General features: G+C 34.2%; 2 protein-coding genes across 4 annotated transcripts; both read left to right on the forward strand.

The window, feature by feature from the left end:
• Nucleotides 1–1496: 1496 nt before the first annotated feature.
• On the forward strand, nucleotides 1497–3272 carry LOC141829314 (large ribosomal subunit protein eL33y-like). Its single transcript, XM_074716759.1, has 5 exons — nucleotides 1497–1575; nucleotides 1663–1698; nucleotides 1809–2037; nucleotides 2172–2214; nucleotides 3002–3272. The coding sequence occupies exons 1-4, from the start codon at nucleotides 1544–1546 to the stop codon at nucleotides 2211–2213; spliced, it is 339 nt and encodes a 112-aa protein (XP_074572860.1). The 5' UTR covers nucleotides 1497–1543; the 3' UTR covers nucleotide 2214; nucleotides 3002–3272.
• A 1405-nt stretch (nucleotides 3273–4677) lies between these two features.
• LOC141829457 (vesicle transport v-SNARE 11-like) lies at nucleotides 4678–13377 on the forward strand. 3 transcript variants are annotated; one of them, XM_074716926.1, is made up of 6 exons: nucleotides 4678–4731; nucleotides 5035–5156; nucleotides 5250–5308; nucleotides 5388–5576; nucleotides 9231–9401; nucleotides 13078–13377. In XM_074716926.1, the coding sequence occupies exons 2-6, from the start codon at nucleotides 5063–5065 to the stop codon at nucleotides 13228–13230; spliced, it is 666 nt and encodes a 221-aa protein (XP_074573027.1). In that variant the 5' UTR covers nucleotides 4678–4731; nucleotides 5035–5062; the 3' UTR covers nucleotides 13231–13377. The 3 variants fall into 3 exon arrangements, with proteins under 3 accessions (XP_074573027.1, XP_074573028.1, XP_074573029.1); XM_074716927.1 differs by lacking the exon at nucleotides 4678–4731 and adding an exon at nucleotides 4784–4802; XM_074716928.1 differs by lacking the exon at nucleotides 4678–4731 and adding an exon at nucleotides 4925–4943.
• The last annotated feature ends 2074 nt before the right edge of the window (nucleotides 13378–15451 follow it).

The following is a 15451-nucleotide window of genomic DNA, read 5'->3' on the forward strand; positions in this document are numbered from 1 at the left end:
AAATTAAGAGGGGCAAAAGGCAATTAATCATCGAAACAACATCTTGTAATTTACCCTCTTAACACCAATTAATTACACATACAGGCCCGCATATTTCACGATACAGACCTTGTAAATTCTAACTGACACGTAGCTCCAACAAACTTTCTAAAATTACACGAGGTCGAATTAATACGAAGCACGCCAATTAAATTAATAATAGGCAATTTATTTATCATTATTTATTTACTTTTATTTCCCTGACAAAGAAAAACTCATTAAAAGGGGAAGCTCAAATCATGTGTTTGGACAACAATAAATGATACATGATGAATTTGTTTTTCGCGTCTTATTAAAATTTTTTAAAAAGGATTATTATGAATCTCTTCCTTTTAACCAAAAATCTCCCTAATTTTGTCAATATTTGCACAACTTCTTCCTCACCTAATCCTCTCTATTTTGTTGACTAGTTGGCAGTGGTTAATCACATCCGATCACGTGCTCTGCGATTAGTCTTCGCGCCTATCTTTACGTGGAGATGCGGTTGCGTCTTTATGTTTTGCTGTCGGGGCAAAAATCGAAAAGAGCTCTTTTTTTATTAAAATAATAAAAAAAAAAAGTTACTTGTCCTAATTAATATATTTATATTCACAAATGTTGTGACGTAATTATTATATAATTATAACAATCATAATCTTATGATTATTAAATTTTAAAATTAAAATTAAATCATGATTGTAGATTGAATGGATGATTGTGATTGAATGGGTGATTGTGATTGAATCGGTATTGATTAAAATTGAAATGTGAAATATATATATTCATGTACTATAACAAATTTGTGACGGGAATATGTTGTGACAAGTAGCATCACTCTTACTATAATAGACAATGGTTGAATTTTATCGAAAGAAAAATATCCTTTCCTATAATGGTTAATTATAATTTCTTGATTTATTTTCTTATAGATAATTATAGGACGTTAGATTTTATCTTTTACTATAATTATAATATATTAATCAGAAATAAGAAATAAAATGTTAATACGGTAACTGTTATAAATTCATATAATATTTTTTAAAAATTATAATTTTAAAAATATATATATACTGATATAAAATAGAATATTCTTTTATTAATAAATAGGAAAAAAGTATCCTTTGACTATTTCAATAAAACAAAGGAGCGTTCTGAATTTTTATCCATTGTCTTTGTCATCTTCCACCAATAAATGAATTTGGTCAGTTGCGTTGAAGAAATGGCGTCGAAGTAATCATGGCAGCTTTTTATTTATTTTAATGCCCAACTATTTCTTTTGTTCTTCGCTTGGACTGGACAAAATATGTTCGGCCAAATCCAACGCAGGCCCAACAAAGGACGTCAAGCCCAAAGCCCATGATACCAACCTGTAGGGCTGTAAGATTCGGAGATGCCACCACGACCGTCCGATCCATTCATCTCGCCCCGGCCTTTTCTATTTAAGCCCATCGTCTTCCGTGGCCGATTTAGGGTTTCTTTAGAGGTGAGTCGAGGGGTGTTCTGCGTCGTTTCTACGTCGGCGGAAATGGTGAAGGAGCGAAAGCACGATCGCGTTAGGTTCGTCCCAGTCTTTTTCTCAAACACTCAATCCGCAGATCTCATAGTGTTTTTATCTCTGTTAATCTCGCGATGGTTCTGTCTCAGGTTATTCGTCCGTGGGAGGGTCCTCGGTTACAAGAGGTTAGTCGGGAGGCTCGTAGGCAGCGGCTTAACTATTCGATTTGTAATTGTTTCGACATTTATCCTTTTGTTTCGTTTTGAGTTGATGCATTGTGTTCTTGATGGGCCAGATCGAAGTCGAACCAATATGAGAACACCTCGCTGGTGCAGATCGAGGGGGTGAGCACCAAGGAGGAGGTGGGTTGGTACTTGGGGAAGAGGTTGGCTTACATCTACAAGTGTAAGACGAAGAAGAATGACTCGAACGTTCGGTGCATCTGGGGCAAGGTTACGCGCCCCCATGGAAACAGTGGTGTTGTCCGCGCCAAGTTCAAGACCAATCTTCCGCCTAAGTCCATGGTGAGGATGCTCTTGAATTACTCATGTCAATTTTCGACTTCCTAGTTATCCATCCTATCCTAATTATTGGTACTTTTGTGATTCCTTTTCTGCCGCAATTTATTTGTTAATTTACTTCGTTTATCTGTTTTCAGGGTCAAAAGGTTAGAGTGTTCATGTATCCCAGCAATATCTGAGGTGAGATTCAAATCCTTGTGTTGACAATTTATCTGGGAGATTATATTTGTGACCACGATGCTAATATGCCATAGGTAGTTATCGATGCTAAGACTTCTGTGATTTTTGTTACTATTATCTTTGATCAAGTGAAATGCTTAGCCTGTTGTATTGGCTCTAGTAACTGGTCCCGGGTTGAAGCCTCAGAAATTGAACCATCACATGCTATATTAAATGATTAAATACTCTTATTCGCCTGCTAATTGTTCTTGGCATTTCTTTATGAATAAACGGTAAAGATTTTTAGCCCTGTACCTATATCATAAACCTTGACAATTCAATGTTTAAATATTCTAAATCGTTTTCTAGTGCCAAATTATGCTAATAATTTACCAAAACAAAACTTGAGGCAATGGCCAACCAGTAATTCTTGCCATGTGGCTTGCACCCCTTGATATTCATTTATAAAGCAAAAATTAAAGATTAAGATGAATGCGAGAAGGAATATCTCTGGTGTACAAGGTTAACAATTTGGAAGCTTTTCTTTGCATTAAATGTTAAGGATTTGGATGTGCCCTTTTTTATCTTTGTTTTTTTTTTATTTTAAATCTGTTTGATGAGAAATAAGGGAACAGATTAAGGAACCACAATTCTAATGCAACAGTTAAACTTCTCTGCTACTTATCAAGTCCATGTGATATCACCATTATGAACTTTCATAAGTTCTCTAATCCATTAAAATGTCAATATCCAAAAAAAATGTTTTGAATTACTCCTAAGAGATTTCTGCTATTTTTTTCTTAATCAGGTGAAATTTGCAATTTGTTGAGATAGCTGAGTTGCAGTTTGTGGTTATATTTGAGACATACTTGGGCACTGGAGCTGCAACTTAGTCCTTATTAAAAGTAGCTTCTTGTTGCTAATTTCTTGAGTTTTGTTACTCCTTAAACTTGTTACTGTGACTTGTATTTCTTTTTCATTTGAAGTTGTTTTAAAGTTCTCTTTTAGCATAACAAGAATTCTGTTATTGGTGTCGAATTCATTTGGCAAGCATCGAGTCAATTCTGGAATGTCTTAAATTTTCTGTTCGATTGTAATTTTTTACATCACAATGCTGCCTAATTCGATACCTGTACCGTTGTGAACTCTGATATGGTCATGCGGAAGTAGAGCTTGATTCAAACAAAGGAATCTCAACTAGGTCCTACTGTTCCATTTGATAGTGCTTGGAGCTTAGTACTAGGGGTGTAATCGAACCGAGTCAAGCCGAACAGTAAAAGGCTCGAGCTCGAGCTCGGTTCATTTTTCCTAAGCTCGAGTTCGGTTCGAGTTCGATTCGAGCTTTAATTCTTAAGCTCGAGCTTGGCTCGTAATGAAATTAAATAGTTCGCGAACGGCTCGAGCTCGGTTCGGAAAAGGTTCGTTTTAAAGTTAAACGAATTCAGTTCGAGCTTGGTTCGAAAATAGTTCGTTTAAAAGTTAAACGAGCTTAGTTCGAGCTTGGCTCGTTAATATATAATATTTATAATTCATGTAATATATATATATTTGTGAATCTCTTAACAAACACGTTCGTGAACCTTTAAACGAACATGTTCGCGAAGCCTTTAAACGAACATGTTCGCGAGCTCACGAACCAAATACTGTTAAGCTCGAGTTCGGCTCGATAATATTTTCGAACTCGAAATCAGGTTCGAGCTCGGCTCGTTAACTTAATCGAACGAACTCAAACGAACTTTTTTTCGAGCCGAGACTCGAATAGCTCGTGAGCAGCTTGGCTCGTTTACACCCCTACTTAGTACGGGCTCTAATCTACTTTCAAAATTTTCCTTTTTTTTATTGTTTTGGATAAAATAAGGTTTAATGTATTTATCAAGCGAAATCGGTTTTATATGTTTTTCATAATTTAATGTAATTATAATTCAGTATTTGTCGATTCGTTGTTTGGTATAAAAAAAATTAAAACTTACGTGATTCATTGTTCTACATCTGTACAAGGGCGTGTTATCTCGTTGATCATTTTGACTTCTACTTTCTTGTTGATATATATACTAATTTTAATAATTCTTCTAAATATATTTTCGAAATTAATAAATCTACTCTATTTTACTTGGAATAACAACTATTTTTTCATTTGAAAAATATTAATTATGCGTTCACGTACTAAAATGATTATCTTAATAAATGTATCATATGTCATCGTATTTATATTCAAATAAAATATAATTGAGAAAAAAAATCATTTTGTTGAATCATTTACATTTTAACTTAAAAAAATAAAATACTTAAAAAAGTAATAAAATTAAGATTTTGTTAGCGATAAAATATTTTACGTGGGGAATGGTGCGCATTAAAATGGTGAGATTTCTTAGTGATGTATTTAAGGATTAAACCCGTTAATTAATTATGAAATGAGATTTTTGGCATATTTTGTAAAAAATAATAAACTCGATGTGTAAAATATTGAAGTTCATTCTAAGGCCAAGCCATTCAACCCGCGACTACCTTGCCTTCTTTCGCCTTGATCTCCTCTCCAATGTAAGTTTCAACGATCCTCTTTCTCTGTCTCCACACTCGTGAAGGATTGCGGTTTTTTCGCCATGCTTTCGGTCTGCGATCCCACCTGTCGATTTTTCGATCGCAATAGTGTCTGTTGCGATAGGGTTTTGTTGTCTTATTTTGTCAGATTTCAGTTATTTGGTTTCTCTTAGTCAATTGGGATTATTGTGCGAAGATTTACTCTTCCGAGGGTTAGTGGATTCGGGGATCGATTGGTTCTTCAATTGGTAGATCATTTGATTCATATGTGCTAATTTGGTTTCCCCTTCTACGAAGTTCCAGATTCTGGGATCTATAGCTAGCGATCACGATGAGTGAGGTATTCGATGGCTATGAGCGCCAGTACTGTGAGATCTCTGCGACTCTCTCCCGGAAGTGCACGTCAGCTTTGCAACTCGATGGAGGTGCAATTCTATCTTTCGTCTTTTTATTATATTTTTTGTTGTTGCCTCAACCCCGTGAATAGGTATTTATTAAGTATTCGGTCCTATTGGCAGAGAAAAAGAAGCAGAAAGCCTCAGAAATTAAATCTGGAATAGATGATGCTGAGAATCTCGTATGCTGCTTGATCATCTCTCCTTAGTTGGTTATTATAGAGATCATGTTCTGAAACCTTGATCGTTTGGTTGCTTTAGATTCGGAAGATGGATCTTGAAGCTAGGAGCTTGCAGCCAAGCATAAAAGCGGGACTGCTAGCCAAGCTTAGGGAATATAAATCGGACCTTAACAATTTAAAGAGCGAACTTAAAAGAATTACGAATCCTAATCCTAACCAGGCTGCAAGAGAAGAGTTGCTGGAATCAGGGATGGCCGACACATTAGCTGTAAGTTAAAAACCACTAATTTCTACAATGTTTTTCCACATCTTCATAAAACTCAAGATTTATACATCATTTTCCCTTTATGTTATATTCAGAACACTAAAATAGAGAAAAAGGGGAAAATAAGTTTCTACTACCTTTTTTTGTTGATCTGTTACTTTTGGAGTTGGTAACAAGGCCTAAATTTGGTCCAATGCATACCTATTTTATACTTGGACTAGTATGTACCATTGCTTGACCTTTAACATTTTGTATGCAATGCTTACCTCAATGTCAAATGAGTGATGTTGTGTGTTCTCTCTAAATCAGTCAGTTAATTATGTATACATTGAACAAGTATGAATGGAATAAGACAATAGCCGTTTTTATTTAGTCTACCAGCTTGCATTGAGTAGAGGAGTGTTGAGTTTATTTTATATATATATATATATATAGCATGTTTTGCACTCTAAACTATGCTTCCAGAGTTCCAGTGCATAATATGATTTTAATTTTCTCTTCAGTTGAGTCATTGTAAGGCCTCTCATCCCTTGCCAAAATGTTCAGTTGACTCTCTATAATATACCTTCCTCTTGATTTTTGATTATGATAGAATGTGAAGCTGTACAAGATAGCACGTGAACAACTGTTGTCAACCTATTAAGGAAAATCTGCAAGAAATTAACATAACAAATTGATCAAGCACAATTAAATTACACATATATAACTGATAATCATGAACAATGCCTGTACTATATCATGAGGCATCCATACTATACTGAGATAAGTCAGTCTGTTACATTTGAAAAGTTTTAAAGCTACATAATGATTATATTTACCCAGTAAGTGTCTGAACTACTTATTAACTTAGCGTGACAAATCAATAGAGTACCTCTCTAAAGTTGTAACCATGTTTGTGAATCTTCAGAAAACTATTAATGTCAAACTTCGACAATTATTTATCACAACTGCAATGAGATTTAATTACCAGATATTGGAGCCATCTTTCATATATCATATGTATTAGGATTTGATTCTCAATAAAATATACCATACAGAGAAGGGAAAAGATTAGGTCAACTGGTAATAAAAATAAAAAGAGAAGCAAATAAGAAGTGGGTCTTGCTAGGAAAATGAGATCATAGTTTGAAGACCTAGGCAATGAGAAGTAGCTTATGCTTGAAGATTAGGATTTGAAGACCTTTTTTTTTATTTTTACAGTTCATGGCCACTTCTTTATTTGCTCTTCTCCTTCCTTCTCTATCCTTTCTTCCTCTCTCTCTCTCCCCCCCCCCCCCCCCCCCCCTCCTCCTCCTCCTCCTCCTCAAGACAAAGATTCTTTCTTTCCCTCGAGCAGCACTCACACCCACCAGCTGTTATTCTCTCGCCCTCAAAATGAATGGACCACTGGATCTCAGGTGGTCAACAAGAAAATTGTGCTGAATGGGTTGGGCTTAGCAATAGCTTGATTCACATGTTTGGCAAATCTGGTTTATTCCAAGATGGAATTATCTATGAAGATATTTTATAGTTTTCCATGATTATTTCATGTCTTTATGTTCTAAGAATGAGTCCTTTATCTTTACAAGGCTCAAAATTTTTAAAAAACATTAACATTTTCACTGTTGGAAATAGGGTTAATGGTGAAGTACGTGTGAGCATACTAGGCATTGTTGTGATTGTTGGTAATAGTCATTCTAAAAACTTGGGTATTGGCCGTATTGGATTGGTAGTGTTGATTGGATCAAAATGTTTATTTCATGTCTTTATGTTCTAAGAATGAGTCCTTAATCTTTACAAGGCTCAAAATTTTTAAAAAACTAATTAACATTTTCACTGTTGGAAATAGGGTTAATGGTGAAATACGTGTGAACATACTAGGCATGGTTGTGATTGTTGGTAATAGTCATTCTAAAAACTTGGGTATTGGCCATATTGGATTGGTAGTGTTGATTGGATCAAAATGTATAAGATTTTTTTTTAAATTGGTAAAAATTGAAAAGTTCACGTAAAGTAAATGTTAATGTATATTAGTTTGATGTTTTAATATTTTTGAAAGTAATGAGTTCATTATTTTAGTATTAAGTTAAGTAAATACGTTAATTAATTTAATAATTATTTACAATATTCTAACGTTAACATTTGGGATGATATCATCATTTAGAATATAACTGAACATTATTAGTAACTAATGATATAAGTGTTTGTAATTATTAGATATTATATTATTTAATTATTGCAATTAATCTTGTTATCATTTATAATTGCCTAATGTTAAATACTGGGGATGATACCATTATTTCAAACATAACTAAATATTAATATTGTCGATATTAGAAATAATAATATTAATAATTGTTGATAGGACTAATCTAATAATTCATTATTTTTTATTAATGATATTAATTAAGTAAAAACTTTATATAATAATAATAGTTATTGTTCTTTGTTATTGTCTATCGGTAACAACAATAGTAATAATTTGTTACCTATTAGTTTGTAGTTGTTATGGAATTGTGTATTACCTAATATAGTAATAACATTTTATTCACCATGTCATACTTACCCTGTGTATGTTACACTCATTAGTTTTAAAATTTTTTACCACAGATTAACCCCTAAATTTTATAATATATTACACTTGGAATTTTTACCACATTACATACTATTATAATATCATTCAATTCATTCCTTAACTTCATGCTTCAAGTTCTTCAAGCATAAGCCACGATGCTCCTCCTTTCATGGATGAACTACATCATAAATCCATGAATTTCCTCTTTCTCCCAAATCGGACCATATTGTAGTCGCTGAAGGATTTGTCAATCCACAGATCTTCTCACTACTAGGTTCTTCTCCTTCGACCCCTACCAATTTTTGAAGAACTTTGGTAAATCTCTTCCCATTCTTACACATTTCTATCGGATTTCTATTGAGATACCAGTTATTAATGGTTGTTTTTTTCATCACTTTGGCAACTTTCAGACAGATATTTGAGATATCGGCCAAATTGGACTGACACTTTCCAGTTCTGATCTAACTCATCCGATTTGTATCGGGTTCGACATTCTTGTAGGGACAATGGGGCAGGGTAGGGAAATTAGGCAAAAGGAGGGGAGAGTTATACAATATCATATTTTTTGAGCTATCGTGTAGGCTTAGAAACATTGAAATAGAAACTGATTTTTTTTGGTAGAAGCAATGAGCTATGGCGGTCAACATATAAGGAAAATGTGATTGTGAAACATAATTTGTTGGAGTGTGTTAAATTGAATTTGACAGCTATGTGCAGGTTTGATATCACAAAATTCACTGACTCTTACATGCATACATGATATATTTATTATTAGTATTATTATTATTGAGGTAGTCCGGAATACGAAGCTCCCGTCAATACATCATCTCGAGGAAGAGTCTATTATATATAGTCTTATCCTACATCGCAAGAGGTTGTTTCCGCTACTTAGATTCTTGGGAATTTTGAAAACGTTTACTATATTTAAATCAGTTAAATACATATCAGATTCTGCATGAAACATAATTTTGTCCTAGATTGTAGATTGACAAACATGTTTACTAGTATATTTTTTTCAATGGATTACTATGCTTATGGGTTGTTTGAGTGCAACGATATATGGATGTTTATACCTCTGGCATCTTTTTTCTGTTGCACTACAGGCTTCTGCTGATCAAAGGGGAAGGCTACTGGTGTCAACAGAGAGACTCAATCAGTCTACTGATAGAGTAAAGGAGAGTAGAAGGACAATGTTGGAGACAGAAGAGCTTGGTGTTTCAATTCTTCAAGACTTACATCAACAGCGACAGTCTCTCTTACATGCACATGGCACGGTATGTTTCTATAATAATTATCTTTCCTTATGTTAACTTTGTTTGTCTTTGTATGTAATAATAAGCCACCAATAGTCAGGCTATTCAACAAATTTAATGCTTATTGCTGCCAACATCGTAAAGTCATTTGAAATGAACCATTTCTACATCGTGTGTATATATATAGAGTGATGATATGTTGCGCACCCATCCGTGAGTAACCCGCGAGCACCTAGTGTTAATTTTTTTTTCTAATTTTCACTTGCTTTAGCCTGAATCCTGAACCTTGAACCCTGAACCCTAAAAAAAATTTAACACTAGGTGCTCACGGATGAGTGTGCAACATGTGTGTATATATATATATAACCTGAAGTTATTGTTGCAAAATTATATTTAATTTTTCAGGTCAGATTCATTGTACTTCTCAGCTACCATCTCCATTTAAGTATGCTTTTTTTTTTTGTAAAAAAACAATTATGTCCTGTTAGATAATTGCCTAAATTAGCTTTTGGCTCGATTTCTTCAATGCATGCTGAACTACTTACGATTCATTCAAAATACAGGAGTTATTATTGACAAAAATCCTTCTTTTAGAACTTAATGCCCTTTCTAAACCCTATCAATTGGTGAAATGAGTAGGCATTTGTAGTACTATTAAAGCCTCCCATATTGTATTGCATTGTACATATTGTTTCAATTATGTTTTATGGCTCTGTATGTGCATATCCTTTGAAGTTTCTAATATGCTGTTGCACTACATCCAAATTTGGCCCGTATTCAGTGGCTAATATATAGGCTGTATATGTAGTAAAGACATGAATTAGAATCAAATTAGAGTCCTATCGTGTTGTGAGCTTGCTATTGATTTTTGAAGGATTTGGTCCCCTATTCACTTGTATTATACACAGTTTGTTTTATGCCATTTACTATATGCAACATATATTTTTTCACTCATTTTTTATACAATTTTATCAATACAATTAATTTTAAATGGTTTTAATAATTATTGGCATTATAATGCATGTACCACAGAATATGTTTTTTTTGCATATGCCACTTCTTATGTTGCCTATGTACATTTCTACATAAGATTCCAGCATATGGTTCTGCATTGTTTCAAATATGTTTTATAACCGATCCTGCATATGGATATGCCTTGTTCTAATGTTCTTTCAGATTACATGCAAACTTCTCTATTCAGCGTTTGATGTATACAGTAAAACACGAGTTGGAATCAAATTAATTAAAGTCCAATCATGTTGTGTTTGTTACGTTCTTGCCTTTTATATGCATTTTGTTTTATAGGAGATTACAATATATCTTGTGATACATATTTATGCATTTTATGAACACAATTAATCAATGTACATCATTCTGTACCTGAGTTTTGATCTCTGGTCACAACACTAGTTATGGGTATCATATGGTATTGACGCTCAGCATCCTTTGGTACATATCAAAGTTTTCCGAGATCAATTTTTCAATCTTGTAATTGCTTTCCACTTGTTTATACTTATAACAATTATAAACTTGATTGAATCAAAAGTTTTGAGCAACAAATTATCAGAAATATAATAATACCTTCTAAATGCTAAAACAATTGTCATGCATCAGATGGGTGCATTGGTTCTTTTACCATTTAGATTAATATTATACTTTTTCAAGATTCATATTAAATAGATAATGTGCTTCGTCTAGGACTGGAATTGATTTTTTTACATTTAGAATTGCTAAACAAAGACACTAGTCTACATCATGGGTGCTCGTACAACCCAGAACCCTATCCCAATCTGGCATGATTCATTTTTGTCCAAGTCAATTGTCCTTTTTTCTTGAGAGTTGGGTTTAAGTGAGTTGGTTATTTTTTATCTGGCCCAATTACAAGTATGATTTTTTCTTTTTTGACGTGTGTGCATTTACATAATGCAATTTTAAACAGGCGAGAAATTTACTTATAAATCAAAATCTGAGTCGGCTCTGCTCAAGTTTTATTTTATTGCAAAAGGGACAAAATCCATTATATTGTTTATGCACCATTATGTTCATATACATACATTGTCTGCAGTAGTTTTTATCAGATGCAAAGTTCTGATAACAAAACTTCTGTTGCACTTATGATACTTGTGGATTATTGGATCTGAAAAGTTGCTGCATTCATTTTCATCAAAAAAAGAAACGGTAAAAAAATCTAACATATTGAATATATCCTTGCAAGTTGATGGCGCATTTCAGCCAACATCTTTGTCTAAGCCTATTCATTTTCATGTTTAGCAACCATTTCATTTTTGAGATAACTGCCTGAATTAGACTTAGGACACAAATTATGAAATTCTTCAGTTCATGCTGAACCACTACTTACTAGGCCAGGGAAGTAAGAATTATGATTTCTCTGTGAAAAAAAAAAAAACTACTACTGCAACTAGATACCCTTTCTGAAATCACTAACAATGAGCAGAATGAGTAGGCCCCCCTTTATATAAACCTAGTGGAACACGGACAAGTCATTACTAAAGTACTACTAGAGCTTTCTGACATCTGGTGCTGCACATAGTTTGCAAAATTATAATTGGTATTAGTATCAGTCAATCTTAAAAATCAACTACCAATCATATTTTTGTCATGTTAATCAGAATGAGCTAAATAAGTTTGTTTAAAATAAGTAATAACAAAAGAACATTAGGGAAATATGACTGAATTTATCAAGAAAATGGAGAATATATAATTTTATTTAATTGAACACTTCATATAAATATTATAATATCAAGTATATTTAATTGATTGATAATCTTGTAGAGAGATTTTTTTTAAAAAAAATCATTTTGCAATCACACGTATTGCTATGTAATTTATATTTAGTTTTATATTCAATTGCATCCCTTCTGTTCTGTATGTGCAATTGATTAGTTATTCACTTTATATACTATACAGATTGTTAAATATAATGTCCACCATTATTTTACTTCACAGAATTAGGTTCACAATTTCGCATGTTCCACCTCGACACGCCTTTTTAAAACCTTTGTTATTTTATTGGATTTACATGAACCTTCTAGCACAAAATGACGTGAGAATAATTAGACGTGACCTAGTCTTAGTCCTGATAACTCAGAGTATATAATTTATACACATCCTACTGGAATAACTGCATCCAATGTACACTTTATGCTGAACTGCAGTAGAGGGAGTGGAAAGAGGGAAAAGAAGGTACAGAGTGATATAATTACTGAACATAAAAATTTCTAGGTTCACTACCTTGTATTGGTACATGACAAGAAGTACTCAACTGAGAAAACTATCATTAGAATCACTGACTGAATTCACTCACATTGATCAAGTTGAAGATTGTATGATAAATAATAACAAAAAAATGTTTATTGTGTTAGTCTCCCGATACTCACGAGACTCAATGAGGTGAAAATGGGGATGTAGCTGAGAAAACTAAGGATTAATTTTCTACAGGGAAGGGTATTAGCTAGTGACAAAGGTTGGCGGAAATGGATAGGGAAGGCTTTCGATGGTTTATAATCCTTGGACAGAACGAAGGAGATACAGAAAGTTTTATTTAAAATTTATTGTCTATAAAATAAAAATAATTAATTATGTAGATTTATTAAGAAAATTTTGGGTCTAAAATTGGTCGAATTTCCAGTCATTATTGTCTTTTTCACCAATCACATTTGGCTTTGATTGTATGTAGCTGCATGGAGTCGATGATAACATCGGGAAGAGCAAAAAAATCCTCACAGCCATGTCGAGGAGGATGGACAGGAACAAGTGGATAATCGGCGGAATCATTGCAGCTTTGGTCTTCGCCATTCTGATAATTTTGTATTTTAAGCTTGTTCATTGAATCCCAGGTATCTAACTAATCCTTTTTCGTTAGTGCACTCTCCAAACTTATGTGAGAATTGGTCGAGCGCTGTGTGTGTTGTCTGGTACGGATCTAATGTTTGTGATCTTTATCATTACTTGAATCTCTCCCGTATTGCTTGAACTAGTGCCTGCTTTCTCGTGTTATGATCTCAATTTAAATAAGCGCAGTGTGAGATGTAGATGTGGCATATTTGTCAATAAAATAAAAATGGTTCTTGTTTGAATTATTGCAGCTTGCAAATTGCTTGCACTGCAATTCATGGGTCAATTTCATCTTAGTAGAAGTAATAAAAGGTATCCAAGTGAATGAATCAATGTTGACCTTGAGCAGAAGTAATAATAACAAATTCATCCATTTCGTTCCCTTGTTCTTCTTCTCCGTTGTGCATTTCCCCTTAGTAGAATTGTAGTGATAGTGTTCGAGTATAAGTTGAGCTCGGCGTGATCAATTCATGCTTGGTGATAATCACAATCAACTGTTGTATCTTGAGAAATAAATGTCTTAACTCGGTATTTGTCATCTTCTTGCGACTTAGTAGGAGTACTCATGAGCCGACTCAGCATACGGGGTCAAGAGCATCCTGACTCAACGTTCGAGATCAAGAGCATTTGGCGAGCCTCTTAGCTTCCACTCAAGCTTGGGAAGCATCAAGCTGTTATACCTTGTGGCACACAAGGGAGCAACATCTCACTCAAGCACGGTGCTCGAGCATCTCGACCAGTTCAAGCACTCGGCAACTTGAGCAATTAAAGGGATGGACACTCGGCAACTCACTTTGGATAATGAAGCAGCATTGAGCTTGACAGTCTAAGATTATCAACTCAAGTCATCTTGATAATTTAATAAATAAGTCTGAATTGATTTTAATTTTAATTCAGTAAATTTCTTCTATTACTTCAGCAAAGATTGTCCAACCGTTATTCCCCAGCAATCCCCACCTCCTGTCCAGATCCTTTCCCTCCTCTTTTGTCACCCTCCCATCCAACAGAAATCAAGTTCATGGAATTGGCAGATGAGCTGCAAGAATCCTTGACGTTCGATCACTGACTTCACGAACTATGCCCGCATCTAGCCTCATCCACTCATCGAGTGAAAGAGATAAATCCATCAAGCCACCAATTTCATCCCCATTTTCTTTAATGTCACAAGATTCTTTTCCTTCCAAAGCTCCAATTTTTTTGATATTTGAGGGTGCATCTTCATCCGACATGCCTGATTCTATTCTTAGCCCCTCAACTGACAGGGCTTCAATCTTATCCATTGTCATTGGAGAAAGATCCTCAAGTGATACATAACCTTGAGCACCCTTGATGCGGCGGTAGCAATCTCACGATTTTGATGCGACAGTAGAAATTCACCTTAAAAGAGTGATGATATCGAAGCTTTCTCCTTGTGACGTAATCGATTCTAAGAGAAATAACACATGTTAAAAGGCTCAACGGAAGTTATCTCGATAAGGTTCCTCCGATGTCTTAAGTTATCACGGAGGTCCAAATAATGGAATCAAATGAAAAAATAATAAACAAGGGAGTAAAAATTTCTTAAAGAGAGAATTCCTTTTACCTTAATTATATATAGGGAGAGAAAATCAAAGGATATATTTTATAGAGAGAAATTCAAAAGATGCACATCTTTATTAGTCATCCCTTTGCATTATAATAACTATCATGTCTCTTCACATGCCAAGAGATTGGATTAATAGCAAGTCGGCAACTCAGGAGGTCGAACTGTTCGGCAAGTTGGCAGGCCAAAGAAGTTAGGAGATCGACATGTTAGAAAGTCAGACCAGCTTAGATTGACTCGATAACTCAGGGTGAGACGACTCATGTGCATCTTGCTAACAGTATCAACCCCCTCTGAATTTCTTCCTTCTCTCGGAGGCATTATGAGAATCACCGGTCTCTACTCCTAGGTGGTAATGATTTAGTTATGACGGAACAAAGTTGTCAAATAGATAATACGAATTCCGACGAATTTCCAAGCAATGCCCTTCTCCGTCAATTAACTGTCTTTATCGATTTACCTATTCCATTTTAATTCTTTTATTAATTCTCTACTACTAGGTAGTAATGATTTTTCAATAAGTCATTACACAATATGTCTCCATTTACAAATCATGCTTAAAGGAAACTAATAACTAAACCAAAATTGTGATTAAGTTACGTCAATTTTAATATTCCCCCTCCCTGTCATTTTG

This window comes from Curcuma longa, chromosome 5 (genome assembly GCF_044706935.1).
Source record: "Curcuma longa cultivar G26 ecotype Majalengka, Jawa Barat chromosome 5, ITB_CL_G26_1.1, whole genome shotgun sequence".
Classification (NCBI taxonomy): Eukaryota; Viridiplantae; Streptophyta; class Magnoliopsida; order Zingiberales; family Zingiberaceae; genus Curcuma; species Curcuma longa.

Coding starts and splice junctions, on each gene's coding strand:
- LOC141829314 (XM_074716759.1), top strand. CDS start 1,544: ATGGTGAAGGAGCGAAAGCACGATCGCGTTAG. Junction 1,576..1,662: donor CGAAAGCACGATCGCGTTAG/GTTCGTCCCAGT, acceptor GTTCTGTCTCAG/GTTATTCGTCCGTGGGAGGG. Junction 2,038..2,171: donor ATCTTCCGCCTAAGTCCATG/GTGAGGATGCTC, acceptor ATCTGTTTTCAG/GGTCAAAAGGTTAGAGTGTT.
- LOC141829457 (XM_074716926.1), top strand. CDS start 5,063: ATGAGTGAGGTATTCGATGGCTATGAGCGCCAGTACTGTGAGATCTCT. Junction 5,309..5,387: donor TAGATGATGCTGAGAATCTC/GTATGCTGCTTG, acceptor TGGTTGCTTTAG/ATTCGGAAGATGGATCTTGA. Junction 5,577..9,230: donor GGATGGCCGACACATTAGCT/GTAAGTTAAAAA, acceptor GTTGCACTACAG/GCTTCTGCTGATCAAAGGGG.